Genomic DNA, 20,373 nt, shown 5'->3' with positions numbered 1-20,373 from the left:
TGTGTTTTAATTTTGTACCATATAACGTACGCAAATGTTTCGCGTAAGCTGTATCAACTATAATAATTTCAAGTTTATTTTAAAATATACTTTACGGAACATTATATTGGGAAATAAGAAATTGGCAAATACATACGAGAACTTGATTAGAAGAACTGTCTAACAAATCCATAGAAATTGCAGACCACAAAAATAAAAATAAATATTAAATAATATTAAATGACTATATATAGACATTGAACTAACATTTTTATTAGTTTCAATAAAAATATAATACTGTAGATTAAAAAAATGATAACTTATAAAAGAGTGTAAATTATAAGAAATAATCTTAGAATTAGTACAAAATATGTGAAACCGTAATATAAATTACTCGTGGACTTTTATCTGTAGTATTTATTAAAATAACCATGTTTTGCTAAGCGTTGTTATTTTACGTCTATTGTAAATGGAAGAATGACTTTTAGTTGGAAATTCACTCTTAATTCAAATGGTTCTTGTCCAAGCTCAGTTACCATAAGCTCGTCTCGAGAGGTGTGCCGAGAGTTGCTTACAGCGTTTCAAAACGCTGTTAGCAAACTATATTGTTGGTGCCGCCGACGGGTGGGGGTGGGTAGAGGGGAAGTGATTGTTTTCGCCGGAAGCGCTGTCTATATTTAAGAAGGGTAACTAAGCCCGCACTGCATCTACGTTTATAACATCTTTGGTGACTCCCAGTCTCGCTATAGACCCGACGCGACACCACCAGACTTTTATATATTTTCCTACCTCAAACAAGTCTTGAAAGTTCGAAAATTGGACTTTATGGCTAACATCAGATCGGTTGTAAATTTATTAAAATATTTGAATTTTCTTTAAAAATTCATTTGTTTAAATTACATATGGTTTTGAATTTTGTCAGAAATATTTTTAAAATATTTTTATTCACTCGAAACCTTCTTAAATTTTTATAAAGCTAATTTATCCGAAATATTCAAAACTTAACATTTAAACCAAAAATTTAATATTTACAAGTTTTCTATTATTTTTTAATCTTTCAAAAAATTCTGAATTAATCTTAAACATTTATTTGCAGGAGATAGTTTGTATTTACATTTCTCGAAGCTTCTCGAAACAGGATTTTACCATAAATCGAAAACCTTCTGAATCTCGTTACCGCAGCAATCTACATGTCAACGTAAACTGAACAAACTTATGATTACTTAAATATCCGCTCGCTTATTATTTCTCATTTATCCTTCTATGCGTGGACTACGTATTTGAATTTTTCTAAATATTTAAAATTTGTAAATTTTTTTTTTTCGTTGGTATGTGCCGAACGGACCGCGAATGCATGATATTCTTGTCCATCCCTGCTCTGTGTGAGCTGAAAAGGGTTTGACTTGCGTAAGTTAAAATTTGTGCCGCTGTGTGCGTATAACTTTGAATTCTCTGTTTAAGATTTTTGGTTCTCTCTGTGTGAGGGGAAACCAAAATTAGTCGTCAATTTTTTTTTTTTTTTTGAAATCGTGTTTCGAATACTGAAAAAATGCTCCCAAGAGGCAGAGTTCCATATAAATACAAATTGGTCGAATGAAAAGAATTTTTACGCGAGAGAGGTCTGCCAATTTAAGGTAACAAACCAGAGTTGATAACTCGGTTGACAGCATTTGACTCGAACATCTGGGATACTCTGGACGCCGTAGAACATAGGATAACTGAAGAGCAGAAACGCAGAAGAGCGAACTGTCGAAGAACAAAGAGCTTCAGATGAACAAAGAGCCAATTTCCCAGCTGATATGGAACGTGAAAAAGTTATTGCGACAGAGGGGGGGGGGGGGGGCTTCTGGAACGAAAACGGGATCTTTTTACACAAGAGCGACAGATTGGGACAACATCGCCTGGTGTATAATTGGCCGCTGCCTTAAATGGTCCACCCTCGCCGAGTGGTAGGATTCGGGTGATCAAAGATCACACTCAGAAAATAATTTGAAGCGCGAATGTGGCACACTAGTGAATCATTCGCAAGCTATTTCCATGAAAAAATTATCCTCGCGAACGAGGTACAAATCCCCGACGAAGAACTGATCGATTATTTGGTTGACACAGTGAACGATGAATTGCTACGAAATCAAGCTCGTTTAATGAACTTTCAATCAAAAGCGGACTTGCTTAAGGCATTTGAAAAAATTAATCTCTCGGACAAGAAAATAAGTAACGTGAAAAATCGCAAAGAATCTAAATCCGGCACAAAAAATATTGAAAGTGAAGTGTTTAAACAACAAAACTTTTATAAAGTGCTATAAGTGCCATAAAATACACGAGGTCAACGAACTTCGTACAGATCACGTATCTCAAGGCAGCACATATTGTTCCAGTAAACTTTATAGCAGGCGACGAAAATGGTAATGTTTGTAATTTTTCAATCAACGCTGTGATAGATTCAGTTTCACCGATTAGTCTTATTAAAAATAGTTTTGTACCTAATGCTTTGCGCTCAGCCCTTCCGGATAATAACGATCGGTTCAGTGGCATTAATAATTCTCCGATCAAACTCCTTGGTCTATTGAACCGTAATTTTGAAATTCAGGATATCAATTTAGATGTAAAATTTCAAATTGAACCCGATGAAACGATGCATGCAATTGCCTTACTCGGTCGATATTTTACAACTTGTCCGGAAAAATACGATTAATATAGTTGGAAAAAACCCTAAGGTTTTAAAGAGAGACGTCAATCAAGTTCATAGTACATTAAATGAAGTTCAGCAAGAAATGAATCAGATGTCTCAAATAAATTTTATTAATAAAATCGAAAGTAATCGCGAAGACTTTAAGAGAAATTCGGAAATCTGTGAGGTTGCGAACAAGAAAATTCGCGAGGTTTACAAAACTGATTATCTCGAGAATTTTAACGTGGAGAAAACAGAACCACATTTTGAAATGTCGATTAAACTTAAACATCAACAACCTACTAGTTTTTGTGCGCAACGATTATATTTCACCGATAAAGAAAAATTACAGATAATTTTGGATAACTTGCAAGATAGAGGATTTATAAGAACTAGTAACTCACCGTACGCGAGTCCGGTTGTCCTTACTAGAAGAAAAATGGTGAAATCCGTCTTTGCGTGAATTATCGTTAAGTAACTAAAATTACAGTACGTGATAATCTTCCCACTCAGTTAATTGAGGACAATCTTGATCAGCTAAAAGATAAGAAGTACTCTACATCCCTAGATTTGAAATACGGCTTTCTTCATGTAATAATGAGCAGATCATCAATCAAATATACGTCTTTCGCCACACCCTTAGGGCAGTTTGAATATTTAAGAATGCCTTTTGGCCTGACTAACGCGCCCGGAGTTTTTCAACATTACGTCAATTCTATATTTGCACCTCTCATGAGGCAAAATAAAATACTTTTGTGTTTAGATGATATCTTGGTAGCTTCTTGAGATCTCTAAGAATACCTCGCGACCTTACGCGAAGTTTTTAAATTGGTAGGAAAAAATCACTTCGTGTAAGCAAGCAAGGTATTCGTCCCAATGAGGAACACATTGACGTTATTCAAAACTATCCGATGTCTGAAAACGCAAATGAGCTGTATGGTTTCCTCGGTCTCGCAAGTTACTTCTGATTATTCATATTAGAGTTTTCAGTCCTATCTAAACCATTATATGACCTACTCAAAGAAAATGCAAAATATAAATTTTGAGTTGCCGAAAACAAAGCGTTCGAAACGATAAAGAAATGTTTGATAAGTAGGCCCCTTTTATCGATTTATTCCACAAAAGCTATTACAGAACCACATTGTGTTGCATCAACAAGCGGGTTTGGTGCCATCTTGCTACAAAAGCAGGACGACGACTCTTTTAGGCCAGTTATGTATTTTAGCCAGCGAACGACTCCTGAAGAGTCAAAATGCCACAGCTTAGAACTAGAATGCCTAGCGGTTGTTTACGCAATAAAGCGTACCCACATATATCTTGACGGAATAAAATGTAAGATTATCACGGATTGTGATAGTTTCCGTCTGACACTTAGTAAACAAAACGTTAATCCACGAATTTCGCGATGGGTACTTTTCTTGGAAAGATAGGTTTACGAAATTTTACTTCGACCCGGCAAACACATGAACCACGTCGACGCGTTAGGTCGCTGTATCTACGGGATAGAGGGGAAAACGTTCAATTTGTCAAGACCGACACGAAATATGTAAAATCATGGAAAATCTTAAAAAATGAGAGCTATAATTGTATGAACTTCGCGATTGACTAGTGTACCGGAAAGACAAAAATAAGAAATTGTCATTCTACGTACCGCAATCAATGGAAAAAACATAATTAGATCTTCTCACGATGATTTACGACATGTAGGGGTGGATATAGTTGTTAACAATGTTTCGAAGATTGACTGGTTTTCTCGAATGCATGGGAAAGATTAAAGAGCATGTCGCGAACTGTCTCCGATGCGTTGAATATTCTCCGTTGAGTGGAAAACGGAAGGATGTGTCTGTAATATTCCGAAGGGAGATAACACTTTTTTTTGCTTTACACGCCGACCACTGTGGTCCTTCCGAGAAAACAAGTAAAGGATTTAAACATCTGTTTGTAATAATTGATGGGTTTACAGGTTGAAAGATTCAATCGCTTGATTACTCCTATAATTTCTCAGTTGTGCGAAAGTCCAGCTAGATGGGATCGCATATTAGATCAAGTGAAATTTGCAATAAATAACACAGTTTGCCGATCCACAGAAAAAATACCGAGCTAATTGTTATTCGATGTTGATAAAAAAGGATAGGTAAACGATTGCGTACGCTTGCTATTAGAATAAGTTTTAAGCGACAGCGAGCGTGATCTCGAAACTGCTCGACACAAAGCTTCGGATAGTATCGAATATAATTATTCAGTAAACAAACGATATTACGATAAAAAGCAAAAGTTGTCAAATGTATACAATGTAGGGGATTAAGATATGACTCACAATACCGACAGGATACCTAGAATTATTAAAAAAACTCCTTCCTAGATTTAAAGGCCCATATGAGATAAAAAAATGTTATATCACGATCATTACATTGTTACAGATATTGAGGGATTCCCGGTGACACAAAAACCTTATACTGACACGTGTGCTGCCAGTCAAATGAAACCTTAGGTTCACGGCGAAAATAAAATTACATGTGATGATTTATTATTTTTAAGCTTTCTATTCCATATGTTTCGCCGGGCCGGCTCAAGGTCAGGACGGTCGAACTGTAGGAGATAGTTTGTATTTACATTTCTCGAAGCTTCTCGAAACAGGATTTTACCAGGAATCGAGAACCTTTTGAATCTCGTTACAGGAAACATTCATTTTTGAGCTCGTGCTCTGAATAGTTATCTTGCGTGAGGCCCTCTCCTTTCCAGTAACCTAAACGCGCTTGCGAGCGAGTGGAAGAAAAAGACCGAGTCAGCCTGGTTCAAACAAGCAACGTGTCAAAGTAAACTGAATAAACTTATGATCACTGAAATATCCGTTCGCTGATTGTTTCTCATTTATCCTTCTATGCGTGGACTACATACTTGAATTTTTCTAAATATTCTAAATATTTCGAAATTTTAAGAAATCATTTGAAATCTTTTTCATTTTTCTCTTAAAAATAAGTTTTCAAAAATCTTTTGAAATTTCCCCAGGAATAAAATATCTGCAACCTGTTTTAAATTTCTTAAAATCTTGTCAGAATTTAAATAATTTTCGAATCGTTTTAAAACTTTTGAATATATTTTGAAATAATTAAAAGGTTTCAAAATTCATCTTTTCCGAAAAACGTTCACATTACGCAATTTTCAATATGGGGAATATTTCAAATGAAGCATTTCTAAACGTTTCTAAAGAAAATTTAAATTAGAATTGATTGTTAAAATTAAAAACCTTTTTTATGTTCAACTCTTTAAATTAATATATTATTAAACTTTTACTCCGGTAAACCCGCGTATACACCATAGCCACGGACTAAGTCAAGTGATTGGTGAGATTAGAATGTTATAAGTTAATTGAAATAATTTAATAATATGCTTGAAACCTCCTGCGATGATGTTGTAGGTATACAACAACGAGCGGCCACGAGCGTTGGAAGTGACAACAGTCACCTCTGGATGCTTTCTTAGAGCTACCATATGCCACTCCACGGGTTTTTAGTCGTCACGCTTCCTGAAGGTCAAGAAAGTTTCTTACAATGCGACAGGTGTTTAATAAAACCGCCTTCTGAGCTGCTACCAATACCCTACGGGATCCTAAATGTTCAAGATGTTCAGTGCATTTTGCGTGCACATTGCCTGTAGCCGACACCACAATGGGATGAATAGATGCATGATTCACATTCCCGATATAAGATGTAATCTTCGCTTTCTAAAACGGCCATTGCAATGTATCTGTAGAAGGGCACACATTATTTTAAGAGACCTAGGTTTAGGGCAAGTTCTTGATGTATTATGCTCGCCGCATCATTATGTCTGTGCGTATATTCTCTCTGAGCCATTACGCTACAGCCATCAATAATGAGCTTGATGGATTCGTTGGTATCTCCACGTAATCGGCACCGGTCACCCAAGTCTTGATGTAACACGTGTTTGCGATAATTCCTGGTGCTGACAACCTTGTCCTGTATCGCAATAATGAATCCTTCCGCCTCTGGATACAGAACACCCTTTCTTAGCCAAATATTACATGCCTCACTATCCACATCATTTTGATCTAGCATGTTGGGGTGCTCGCCATGAATGGCTTTCTGCCTCCATTGTATTTCTAATTCCTCCATGGTTTCTGGCCTGATATTCAAGGTCCCATCTGAGGACAAATTTAAGGGCGTGTAGTCAAGATCCGCTTGACAGATGGTGCTGTAAAGTGTAACATTTCGTTTGATGTTAACATAATCTCGCAACTGTATAACTTGTGACTCATACAGTTTTTTGACATCTACAACGCCCCTATCCCCTAAATGTCGTGGTAGAAATACCCTTTCAATCGCTAAATTTATGAGGTGCATTCGGTGCTTCTTCATTTCTACGCGAACATTTCTGTTTAACTTTTCAATGTCGGTGTTAGACCATTTTATAAGCCCGAAGGAGTACGTGAGGACAGGGATGACATATGTGTTGATTGCCCTGATTTTGTTTGCAGAGTTGAGAAAACTCTTCATAATTAATCTGAGTCTCGTAGTAAAGGCAGTCGTTAGGCTTGTCTTATTTATCGTATGTTGAATACCCTTAGATTCAAGAATACCCAGACATTTATATGATTTGCCTGCAGCCATTGCCTCGATGTCATTTTCGAACACGTTCTCTAACTCTGCGGTCCCTAATTCCCCTCTGATTAAATCGGAGCTTCATGTGGATATCATTTGAAAACTACTTTGTGACATCGATCACTTGCTGCAGTTTCTGGGCTGAACTAGCGTACAGCTTCAGGTAATCCATGTAAAGAAGATGGGTCACTTGATGACCATCTTCATTCTCATGAATTCTGAACCCATGAGCCATGCTGCTTAGTGTTTTTCTCAATGGATTCAACGTTAAGCAGTACCATCGTGCGCTGCAGGAGTCTCCTTGAAATATACCCGTCGTAAAGCGTATTGATCTAGTTATCCTTGGTTGTCCATGATCAAAAAACTTGATTCTTGTACCCCAGAGTCTCATCGGATGGCCCGCAGATCATTTGTGATGTTCATTTTGGACAGAGAATGCCTTAGTGTTGGTTCTACATATCTGAACTCTAGTAAAGCATGACCAAAATTCCTATCCAGGTGCTGTTGTTTTTCTGGGATTTTTCTATCCACGTCATCGTTAGCAAGGCGAGTTCCTCAATAGGAAGCTGCTGTTCCACTTTCATTTTGATAGCAGCTAATTCAACAGCCAAAAGCTGTCTGTTTACAGATATTGAGCGTTCTTGATTTGCCAGTTTCTGCTCATTTATTTTTGTGGCTAGCTCTGAGTATTTGAGTAAGAAAAGTCTATGATGTTCTCTCCTCACACTTTCCCCACATTTCTCTACCAAAAAATAAATAAGCATAACACCTCTGTTCATATGGAATGTCCATTTCGGTCGCTTTTTTGGTTGCTGAACCCCTGCTTCTGCCTCTGGTTGTATAAGGCCATTCACCTATGGAGGATGTGGTGGTGTTGAATCATCAATAGGTTGAGGAAGAACATCAATTGCTCCTGCTTGAATGTTTGACGCGGCTTCCTCTAACTGATGTTTATTGCCGTCGATTTTCCACGCCAAATCAACTTGTTGTTTAATCTCCATTGCTCGGTCTTCTGTAATGTGCAGATTAGTCCTGATGTCCTTCACCTTAGCGATAAGATCTCTTAGTGCGACTTTTTTATATCAGGATACTTTGCAGCAAATTTCGTTCTTAAATTGTATCCTTTTTCCATTTTCGTTTCAAACTTTGCACTTTCGTAATAGAGACGCACCAATTCCACTTTCATTGTGGTATCCCAATTGATGCTCTCCCACGGTATTTCTGTCGAGGTGGTTGGCTGCAAATAGCTAAAGCTAGCCAAAGCATCCTCAGCAGGTACAGTTAATGTTCCACTGCTTACCGTTTGTGGCAGATGTTCTTGCTGGCCAACTGTTTGATTAGTGAGGTCTACCTGACCATCTATTAGCTCACCATCGCCACCGTTCCGCAGGCTGTGGCCCCCAGCTGTGGCTCCAGGGGCACCCACACGATCCTCGGGAAGCGACAAGCGTTTCAAAATCTTTAATATGCTCTCCATTTTTCATTTATGGGTTTTCGTTTTCTACTTAGTCCCTCTTCTCTTCGTTATCAGTCTATTTGACATGATAAATAACACGTTTGTTCCGCAACACTGCTCCGACCCAGGTTGCTAAGGGATTGTCCATATATTACGTAAGACGTTTTTCTGTTGTTTGAATAAAGACGAAAATAATATTTTTATCTAGTTGAAAAGGACACAGCGATATAAACAAAAAAAAAAATTCTTACGTAATATATGGACGATCCCTAATCAATCTCTCTAGCAATCACCCGAAGTGAAGATTCCCACAAAGTCGTTATGTAAGGTTTCCCACTTAGGTCCATTAGTGTCCAACGTCTTTCGTTTCAGGCGTCATTCACTCTAATGACACTCTTTTTATTAACTATTTGCCGCCATACTTATTTGTCCTGGCATACTTCTTTAGCTTCTTTTACGTCCATGCATTTTTTTCATGCAGGCTCTCGTGTATCGGTGGCTTCTTACGTCTCTTCTAACTAGGGTCTCATTCACACATTCTAACCATTCTTTCCGCGGTTTGCCTCCGGGCACACTGTCATTTACTTTACCTTGATACAATTGTTTTGTTAGTCATTCATTTGGCATTCTCTCAACATGACCGAACCATCTTAACCGATTTCTTTCCCATGTGTCTATTAGCGTCTCATCTGCACCACATTCTTTGAGAATTATCTCGCTACTCTCTTTGTCCATAAGAGTTTTCCCGCATATTATGCGCATGAATCTCATGTAAATTGCGTTAATTTTACCCTTATCTTTTTCTTGATAAGTGCATGTCTCGCTACCGTATAGTACAGTCGGTACAAATATAGAATTATGTATTGCCATTTTAACTTTATTTGATATATTTTTACTTCTGATAAGGGGCCCTGATCTACCAATAACCTTTTTACCCTCGTTTATGCGACTATCTAATTCCCCATCTATCTTCCCGTCCCTAGTAAATAAGCTTTCAAGGTATACGAACTTATCAACTTGTTCAATTCTCTCATCATTTAATAAAATATTTCATAGTATTTTCTAACTCTTTCATTCGAACACTATAGTTTTTGTTTTGTTTGTATTAATTTTAAGGCCCATGCTTTTAATGCTTGCATTCAGCATTCTATATCTTCATCTCCGAATTGTCCCCTAAAATAGTCTCTCTGAAAGCGTCTAGTATCCCGTCTGCATCATATAGAATTTCCCCATTACTATTCCTCATGTTGACAAATTCTGTACTTTTATTTCCCTTCGTTTTTTTATGAAGGGAACGGGCTTAGAAAAATTGCTCGCAAGCTTCATAAGGCTACGCGAGTGAACGCCCTCAATATGAAGCCAGATCGAGCCAAGAAGACCTGGGCGCCTCAAATGAGGGGAACAGATCAGCTGCTTACAAGCCCACGAATGAGCCTGGAAGCATTGTCCAGCAGGGTCCACTTGGAGGTTTCTGTTCCTAGCTACTACCTGCTCAGAAGAGAGCAGGAAGGAGCATTTTCTTTTCTTCTTATGCTCTAATTAATCGTTTGGGTATTTTCTTTTTGTGTCTGTAATCATTTATACCTATATTTCTTTCCTCATTGCTAAGACCTGCAATGTTCGAAGTTTTTAAAAAATTTAGTAATTTTAGTTACAATTAATGAAAAGTATCTAAACGGAGTATTGAAATTGAAGTTTCACTATTATACCTTCCAATTTGAAAGTTACTCTAAATGGTCCCCTTTTCGCGTTGTTTTTCCTCTCTATCTCAAAGCTGTTTTCTGTTGTAGCATATTTTTCTCTCCTAAATCTATAGTAATAGTTTACCCGGAATTATGATACAGTAACTACAAAAAATTGCTGTATATAGTAAAAAGAACAGAAAATCAACCACGCACAATACAAAACTGCAAAATAATAAATGAAAATAGGATGCAAAAATTGATCCATGATGGTCAGAATTAAAAAAAAGTTACAAAGTCAACGAAACCAAGCTGACTAAAATCAATAAAAAAATAAGAAAATTTTAAAACTCTAGAAAAACGTTGGCTTCTTGACGATTTCCCAGACACTAATAACTAGTAAGTGAACACAGACATTAGAGATGCTCCCGACTTGGAAGGAAAAGTGGCACAAGAAGGTTTATTTTACCAACGTATCCAAAGCTTGTACCAATGTAATAGATTCTGTTCGGTACTTGCATTATAGGTCAAGTCTAGCAGACTCTTAAGGCAGATTTCCAGGTATACTGGAATTTTCCATTGGTATGCTGTTTCCTAATTATAAAAGTGTGAAATTTCAGACCTACTTTTTTTTAATCTTTTGCAATTGCAGCGACAACAGCAATATTGCTGTACCTTGTACGGAAGTCCTGCTTTCAGGGTTTTCTGAGAGTATTGTAAAACACACCTTTCTTGCGGTAGATCTTACACATATTTACTATACATTCAAGTGCATGAAACAGGAATTCCCACAAATAAAAAATATGATTGCTTTCAATGAGTAGTGTTTCTCGCATGAATACCGCTTGAATTTCTTAACTTTCTCATTCATAATAACAAGATCACAATATTGACCCAATAAGTGTGAAGTGCATTTTAATATTGTTGATACCTGCAGTAAGTAATGAAATGATAGCTCAAACGAGTAAAAAATAACTCTTTATCTTACTTAACCAGTCATTTTCAATTAATTCACTTCAAATATTTACCGCATCAGATACTTACAGAAACAAAGGCTTTCTTTGTAATACTTAAAGATTACAAAAATTGTGCTTAAAAGATGAATCAGCTATATCAACTGAAGTACCTTTACAGCAAAGAAATAGTTATCACTGCATAATATAAAGTAAATAAGATCATGAATTTCGTTCTTTTCGATATCAATTTGTTCATGCTAAATGCAAAGAGTTTACAAATAATTAATTTTTAACCAACAAAGACAAATTTCTAATTACAAATAAAAATTTTCAACATAAAATAATAAAGTTAAAGTTGCAGATAAAAAATAATTTCAAATAAAAAACGAATTTTCAAATAAAATAAATGAATCTTTAAGAAACAAACAAAAAAGATTTTTTTATTAAAGTGCTTTAACATTTGAACAAAAAATTGAATTTTCTACGAAAAAAAAGAATTTTTAACGAATAATGTAACAGAAGGTATTTCAAGCAAAATGGATGAATTTTAATATAATTTTGAAATTTGCAATCTAATAATAAAACTCGTAACTAAAAGTATCATCGACAGTAGGAAGTAACTGAAAAAAACAAATGAAAACTCAAGGCAAATAAATTACTAACAAGAATATTATATCAGGGTAGCCCAAAATTTAAATTTTCCTAAATTTACTTTGAAAATTTTTTTATTTTCCCTAACCATTAATAGTCAACTTCTTCATATTATTGGGTTGAAAGACTTTTTGTTTAGAAAATTCGATATTTTGATTTCAAAATTCAACTATTTGTTTGATAACTCATCTTTTTAATAGAACAGTAATCTTCTTAGTTGAAAATTCAATTGCTTGATTAAAAATGTATGTATTTTGTTCAAAATTCGTATTAAAAAAGAAATCTTCCTGTATAAAAATGTAACTATGTGGTTCAAAATTTACCTATTTTGTTACGAATTCGCATTTTTAGTATAAAATTAAATTTTTTTAAAGATAGAACAGTATCATAAAAAACTAGATTTAAATAAAGAACGAATGAAAGAATCAACATATCAAAGAACGATAAAAAGAGCTGGCGACGAGTGAAAACGGTCAAATTAATTTCAAAGTCTAGGTTACAACTTCACTGCTGGAAGTTTTTCGAAACATTAATTGTGAAAAACATCTTGGCATGTGGTAAATTTGAAGTCACAAATTCGACAGAGCACTAATAATGATTAATTTTAATAAAACAAACATTCGAAGATTTTTAATGACCTTATTGGCCTTGCTTTTATTTTGTAATTTGATAAAAAAAATGTGGGCCTCACTTCGAACATTTGGATAATACTTATACGCGTTTCAAGCACTCGCCCGGTTGTTCGATGCGCCTCTTCAATTACAAGACCTTATTTCAATGTTTCTTCAAGAAATTTTCATAAAAATTGAACTAAATTAATCTTACAATCTAGTTTTTTTATTCTACTTTTTTATCTTTAAAAAAATGTAATTTTATACTAAGGAAGGAGAATTCGTAACAAAACAGTTAAATTTATAACCACACAGTTGCGCTTTCATACATGAAGATTTGTTTTTAAATATGGATTTTGAACAAAATACATACATTTCTAACCAAGCAGTTGAGTTTTCTACCAAGAAGATTACCGTGCTACCAAACAAAAATTTACACTAAATGAAAAACAGACCCTCTACAAAACAGTTCATTTTGCTACCAAAATTATGAATTTTCTAGACAAAAATACTTAAGTGTTTAACCCAGTAATATGAAGAATTTGAGTATTAGTGGTTAGGGAAAATGAAAAATTGGTCAAAGTAAAGTCAGGGAAATTTAAAAATGAAGTTTGGGGCTACCCTTATATAATATTCTTGTTAGTAATTTATTTGCATTGTATTTTCATATCTTTTTTCCTCAGTTGCTTCCTACTGTCAATGATACTTTTAATTAAGAATTTTATTATTTAACTATAAATTCAAAAATTTTATCAAAATTCATCCTTTTTACTTAAAATATCTTCTATTACATTATTCGTTGAAAATTCATCTCTTTTCTTAGAAAATTCCACTTTTTGTGTAAATGTTGCAGTACTTTAATAAAAAATATATTTTTTATTTATTTGTTGAAGATTCATTAATTTTATTTGAAAATTCGTTTTTTAAACTAATATTTTCCACTGAAAATGTAACTATTGCATTTTTGGTTGAAAATGTTTTGTTTTTTCAAGTTAAATTTAGCATGCAAAAATTATTATAAAAATGAACGAAATTCATTATCTTATTTACTTTATATTATGCAGTGATAAACATTTCTATGCTGTAAAGGTACTTCTGTTGATATAACTAATTCATATTTTAAACTCACTTTTGCTAATCGGGTTAAGACTGGTTAAGAAAGCTAAAAGTTATATTTTAATCGTTTGAGCTACCATTTCATTACTTACTGCGGATATCAACAATATTAAAATGCACTTCACATTTATTGTGACAATTTCTCTGTTATTCATTCAGTTGAGTGTATCGTAAATATGCGTAAGATTTACCGCAGGAAAGATGTGCTTTACAATACTCTCAGAAACGACTGAAAGCAAGACTTCTGTACAAGGCACATCAATATAGCTGTTGTCGATGCAAATGCAACAGATTAAAAAAAAGGTCTGAAATCTCACACTTTTATATTCAAGGAACAGCATACCAATGGAAAATTCCAGTATACCTGGAAATCTGCCTTAAGAGTCTGCTAGACTTGACCTATAATGCAAGTACCGAACAGAATCTATTACATTGGTACAAGCTTTGGGTACATTGGTAAAATAAACCTGCTTGAACCGCTTTTTCTTTTGAGTCGGGAGCATCTCTAATATCTGTGGTCACTTATTAGTTATTAGTCTCTGGGACATCGTCAAGAAGTCAACATCTTTCTAGAGTTTTTATATTTCCTTATATTTTTATTGAGATAGAGTGAGTGCGACGCAAAAAGGGGACCATTTAGAACAACTTTCAAATTGGATATACTAAATTTAAATTTTCTTTATATCTATTCATGGGAAAATTTAAATTTCGAAATATTTAGGATATTTAAAAAAAATTCAAATAAATGTTTAAGAAACATTTAGAAGTTTTTGAAAAACAAAATAATAATAGAAAACACGCAAATATTAAATTTTTGGTTTAAATGTTAATTTTTAAATATTTCGGATAAATTAGCTTCTTAGAAATTTTATAAGGTTTCGAGTGAATAAAAGTATTTTCTTAATATTCCTGAGAAAATTCAAAACCATGTTTTATATTGAAAAATGAATTTTTAAAGACAATTCAAAGATATTTTAATCAATTTTGAATCATTTCCTAGAAATCTTTTAAACTAGGGTAAACCGTGGTATTACTGACACCCTTCCAGTGCACGACATTGTGCAATAAAAATTCATTTATTAAAATTAGAGGGGTTCAAAACAGATACTTGTATATGCATAAATATTGTATTGTCGAAATATATTTGAAATTTTCTCATGAGTACTGTTAATGTACTATATTATGTACTATAATGTAATATTCAAACCAGTGAGCGACATACGCACTATCAGTTAACGACATCCAACCGAAGTAAGATTTAATGGAATTATACGCACTTTTTTTATTACTATACATGTTGCTGCCATTGTTATTTTCTCTCCTCGTTCCTAGGACATTGCCTTCTAAGAACCTTTACTGTTCTATATCTTTTTAATTTATTTCGGATTTCCGAAACTCAAATGTCAATCACCGACACTCCAGCATAAATTTGGCAAATTCGTGAAATGATCAAATGAAAATAACCACACAATATTGAAGGTAATCTTTATCGACAAAACATTCGCCTTTTCTTTTAAAAATACCCATTATTATATAAAATGATGTTGTTTATTATCTATAGCAACTAAATCACATAACATTTCTTAGATTTAATTTTCTAAATTCTTTTAAATTCAAAATCAATACCGATGTCGTTTACTAATGTAGGCTGTCGTCCACTGCAAATATGGTGTCGTTCACTGGATTTGAATAAATTATATTTAAATAAATATAACAATAGTTTGGTAAATAATAATCGTATTACTGGGTACTGTGCAAAAACGGAAAAAATCTGCCCTTTTAGATGACTTCATCTTCGTTACTTAACAATAAGCATATAAACTTAATATTCTCCTTTTTCTAAAAATTTTTGCTTAAGGTGTCGACAATACCCCCGTTTACCCTATTTAGATGATTTTAAACAAAGATTTTTCAATTTTGCAACATTACAAAATTCATGTAAAAGTTTAAGAGACATTCAGAAGTTTTTGAAAGATTCAAAAAAAATATAAAACAGGTAGGTATTAATTTCTGATTGAAATTCAGATTTTTAAATATTTCGAATGACAGGAACTTTTTAAGAATTTTAAAAGGTTTCGTGAGAATAAAAACATTTTCTTAAGATTCCAGGAGCGATTTTAAATGCTTTTTTATTTTGAAGAAATTTTATAAATTCTGGAACGTTTCTAATTCTTAATGTTTCCATTTTTTTTAGACAATAAGCATGAAAAGTCGATGTACTTTTAATTTCGAATCCACTGAGAGAGGAATTATTACAGAAACATACAACCACTGAGGGATTGCACTACTTTTTAAATTAAAACTTTTCAACTTTAGCTGTGTGCAGTTAGTTTTGTACATTCAAATTATTTTTCTCTGCTAGTGCATATGTTCTACTTTCGCATACGATTTATAACTAATTTCATATTCCATCTAGTCCGCTCCCTTCACATGATGAATATTTGATCATTAGCAAACTTCTGTATTACTCTCACAAGTAAAAAGATTCGATTTCTAAAAACTGCACCTGATTCCATTTTTTCAAAATTTTTGTCACTGTACAAGAATTTATGATAAAACGGGGGAGGAAACTGCACACTATAGGGAGCGTTAATTAATTGCCTCAGATAAAAAAAGGAATAAAAATAAGAGAGATAAAAGTACAATATACGAAAATCTGAGAACGATCACAATATTACTTTTATTCTTCGGTTATAAAAACTTTTATACTTGTACTCATCATGCGTTTCCTACAAATTCACATTCGCCTAGAACCGCCTACTTTCCGCACTTATTATACAATATACTATTCTAATTTAGTTCTTGCAAATAAAGATAACACGTTGTAATATAGTAATAATAAAATCGTTTAATACGTAAGATCCACGCCACTCACCTAGGAATTTTAGAGTTGATAAACCAGCGACCTCTAGTACTTGAAACTCGCATGTAACTACCGAAAAGGAGACAATGACTAGATGCAGCCAGACAATAAAGATCAGTTTGATAAGTCCATGGCTTTCCTGTTTGCATTTCAATGCAAGTGAATTCTTCCGTCTTTATGATTTGCTTGAATTGCGTATTCTCCGGAAACAGACTCATGTCAATACTACATCCAAAGTCTATTAATTGAATTGTTGGCCTTGCATCGTCTGTTGGCCTATAGAATAAATGGAAATAAATCATAAAAATTCAAATACAGGAAATTCTGTTCACACAATAATTCTCTCAGTAATTAGAGCACAAATAATAAAATTTAGTTTACTTACAAGTGCATAAGCAGAAAGTTATCTGGCTTAATATCTCCATGTATAATTTGACATTTATGTAAATATTCGACTATTTGTAGCATTTCAATGGTAAAAAATATAGCTAGAGCTTCATGCAGCCGCTTTCCTGTGGCGATCTTCACTTGGTTCGTTACTGATAATAAAGTTCCATACTTAGAGAATTCGGAAACTAAAACGCTACCGTTGTCAGCAACATACGCTGTTTTAATATCCATAAACCCGCGTAACTGGAAAATAAAGATATAGTAGCAGTGATGGATACCAGAAGCAAAGATGAAATTAGCACTAAATCAATATTCTCAAGGCATCGAGGGCAGTAGCTGCAATTTCCCATTCCCCTGACAAAACTTTCAGGCGAATTCGAGGCGCTTCTAATAAAAATACGACTTTAACCGGTATGGGATTTAGGGTCTCCACAGTATTTGGTACATCAAGAATTACGTGTAGGCTTATTGAAAGTTGAGGTATTTGACCTAATTGGGGTTAAGTTAAAAGGGTAGTGTCTGTCGATCAGCTGTGGAAGGAGGAATTAAGAAAAAATGATTAAGGTTGGATTCACTATACTTAAATGCCCAAAAAGGATGTAAATGTAAGTAATAAAATAAAATAATCTAAAAACAGTTAAAAATAAAAAGCATACCATGTAAGGATTAGTCAGACGAGCCTTTATTTCTCTGGCGATGTAGAATTCCCAAACCCAAGCAGGTTTCTGCGTTTTAAGAGCGACTGTTTGTCTTGTTTGCAAATCTATCGCTTTAAATACTTGCCCATACGTCCCCTTTCCAAGGCACTTGTCTAAATCATACGCTTCAGTACCTACATTGCACAAAAGTATCTTTGAGTTTTATGAGAAATAAAATTGTACGACTAAATTTGACGCAATTATTACTACATATTACACAATATCTTACATACCAAGCGTAATCATAGTTGAAGGCACAAATTTGTTCAAATTGCAGTTTAATCTTACGTGACCCTCAGCATGGTGTCTTTGTGGGAATTTAATCTTTCGTAAAAGACTAGCAATTAAATTCTTGTCAAATGGATTTATATCACCCTCAGGCAATTCAAAAGTTTCATCTTCTACTTCCTCCATAGGTTCTTGTTCCTCACACTCCATCGAATCTACTTTTTCGATATTTATCTCGTCTTTGTTAGACTCATTGTTAAGCTTAAAACTAATGGATTTTCGAAGGTCGCAATTATTTTGGATTTCAGATGTAATTTGGTCCACATTGCGTTGAATTGTTCGCGGACTCTGAGCGTGAACTGCTTGAATTTCAGCCCTCATTTTTTGATCATAAACTTGATTCGCTGCTAATAACGATTCATTGGATACTGTGCCTGAAATAAAAGAAGTATTTCAAACTTTTATTCAGCTATGGTAATAGTACAACTAATTAATCTAAGGAACACAGCACAATTGTTTAAACACAAAATTTCAGTAAAATTAAACATACTAGTTTCTTTAGAACACTCACCTTGGCTACTAGACTGTTCCTTAATTGTCCCTAGGTCATCTCGAGTTATTGAAAAGCCTAGACCTGTTGTCCGAGTATGTACACTGCTACCTGAGCTGCTGGAAATGTATTCCTTGGTTGACTCCATTATAACGCTTAACTTGTGTTCACCGTCTGCTCCTTGAATCTCCTGTATCCTGCATAAAAACGTTTTTTTTTTTTTATTTAAATGAAAAATTATTAAAGTAAACACTCACCCGTTTAAATCGATTCACAATTTAAAATTATTCAGTGAGTGTTTAAAGTATATATTCAACTTACGGCTGAGTTTGACTACTTTGGCCCGGCAGTTGATGTCGCTCCTTTACCCTGTAAGTATCTTTAAAGTGGTTAATCGGTGTTGAGCTAGTTAATTGAGCGTTAAACGCCTCCGTAAAACATGTTTCATTATCTACAGCCAAAGGTGCAGTGCCAAGAGTTTCATCTTCGTAAAAATTTTCTTCCTGTTTAGACATACTTTCTTCTAGCGGACCATTATAATCTACGGCTATCGCATTTTCCTTGTTTTCAGCACTTTCAAGGAATTTCAGATCTCGTCTGTTCATTCCAGGAGACTTTATGTACGGCAGTTCAGAAGGCATCTTGTACGATTTGTTGGATTCAGGATCCGGATCAGTGTATGGCGTGAAATGTAATTGTTTCTGAGGTTCGATTGATGGCAGCGGTGATTGCAAACTTGCAGGAAATTGTTGGTATCCGATATTAGCTGCGACCACGCTACTGTAAACGTCCTGTTGCTGTTGAGAGTGTTGGTGTTGCTGGATATGCTGCTGATTTTGCTGTTGCGAATGGTTTTGTTCTTGCTGCAGATGGTGTTGCATAGGCTGATGTTGGAGATGTTGCGATGAATGAAGCGGTGGTTGAAGATGCGGAGGAACATGATGTTGCGCTTGTATATGTTGAGATGTGTGAAGTTGTACTTTACTGTGTTGTGGCTGAATTTGCGTTTGTTCTTGAATATGCTGCTGTTGATGTGGTGTTTGCGAATGAGACGAATGGTGAATAAGGGACTGATGGTGTGAAGTCTGCAAATGTGGTGAATTCTGTTGTTCATGTATATGTGACTGAATGTGAGTAGACTGAATGCCTTGTTGTTGATGTTGTTGTTGAATATGCTGTAACACAAAAAAATCAGAAAGTTAGAGAGGCTGCCAAACAGTTAACTATTTGAGACAATGAGATTTTCGACAACAAGCAAATTTAAAAACCATCTTAAATATTTTGTTTTAAATTAAAAGGTATCCCAAGAAAGTGTGAAAATATGAATAATGATTTTAAATGATTTCATGATAGGTAATTTTTCATTGTTCTGGTTATTTGAATTAAGAAATATATTTATGATTTACTTTTTCTGTAATTGAAATTAATTGTAAGTAAACGTCGATAGATATTATGTTTCTTACTACTTAACTCTTTACAGCATTTAATAAATAGCAATATCGCAATTGTATTGCCCGGTCTGTCGTAATGAACAATGGCAAAGAAAATCAGTTTGGTCAATTGCTGCGCAAATCATTTTCGCAAGAATGAGTTTTGTACTGAACGCAGCTTGAGATGTATATACTTCGAAACGGCTCTGCGGTATGATAGAGCATAAAGTTCGTGTGCGAGCGCGAGGACTCCCTTACACCCAGCCCTGTTCTTACTTGAAAAAGGTCAAGAAAAAATAAAACTTGATTAAAATTAGGCGATCTTTCGGACTCTTTGTGCTCCCTTATAAAGCATGTTAAGAAAATTTATTATAAGCATTTTTTTAAATAAATAAGAATACACATTTAGTGTCAAAATGCTGCAGGCGTATAGATATTTTGGAAATGGATTTAAACCACAAATAATTGAAAAT

At 34.3% G+C, this 20,373-nt stretch overlaps 1 protein-coding gene across 4 annotated transcripts in view; it reads right to left on the bottom strand.

Annotated features, from left to right (window-relative positions):
* LOC117168712 (probable inactive serine/threonine-protein kinase bub1) overlaps positions 1 to 20,373 on the bottom strand; it is a 244,950-nt gene that overhangs the window by 35,563 nt on the left and 189,014 nt on the right. For all 4 annotated transcript variants that reach the window (XM_033354424.1, XM_033354422.1, XM_033354423.1 and 1 more), the window contains 6 exons: positions 18,792 to 19,645; positions 18,492 to 18,667; positions 17,926 to 18,354; positions 17,651 to 17,826; positions 16,990 to 17,237; positions 16,617 to 16,880 (listed from right to left, as the gene is read on the bottom strand). In XM_033354424.1, the coding sequence (XP_033210315.1) occupies positions 16,617 to 16,880; positions 16,990 to 17,237; positions 17,651 to 17,826; positions 17,926 to 18,354; positions 18,492 to 18,667; positions 18,792 to 19,645 (2,147 nt within the window). The remainder of the gene's footprint in view (positions 1 to 16,616; positions 16,881 to 16,989; positions 17,238 to 17,650; positions 17,827 to 17,925; positions 18,355 to 18,491; positions 18,668 to 18,791; positions 19,646 to 20,373) is intronic.

The sequence above is a fragment of the Belonocnema kinseyi genome, chromosome 3, assembly GCF_010883055.1.
Source record: "Belonocnema kinseyi isolate 2016_QV_RU_SX_M_011 chromosome 3, B_treatae_v1, whole genome shotgun sequence".
In the NCBI taxonomy this organism is placed as follows: Eukaryota; Metazoa; Arthropoda; class Insecta; order Hymenoptera; family Cynipidae; genus Belonocnema; species Belonocnema kinseyi.
The sequence above is the reverse complement of the archived record's forward strand: the minus strand, read 5'-3'. Positions and strand labels throughout refer to the sequence as shown.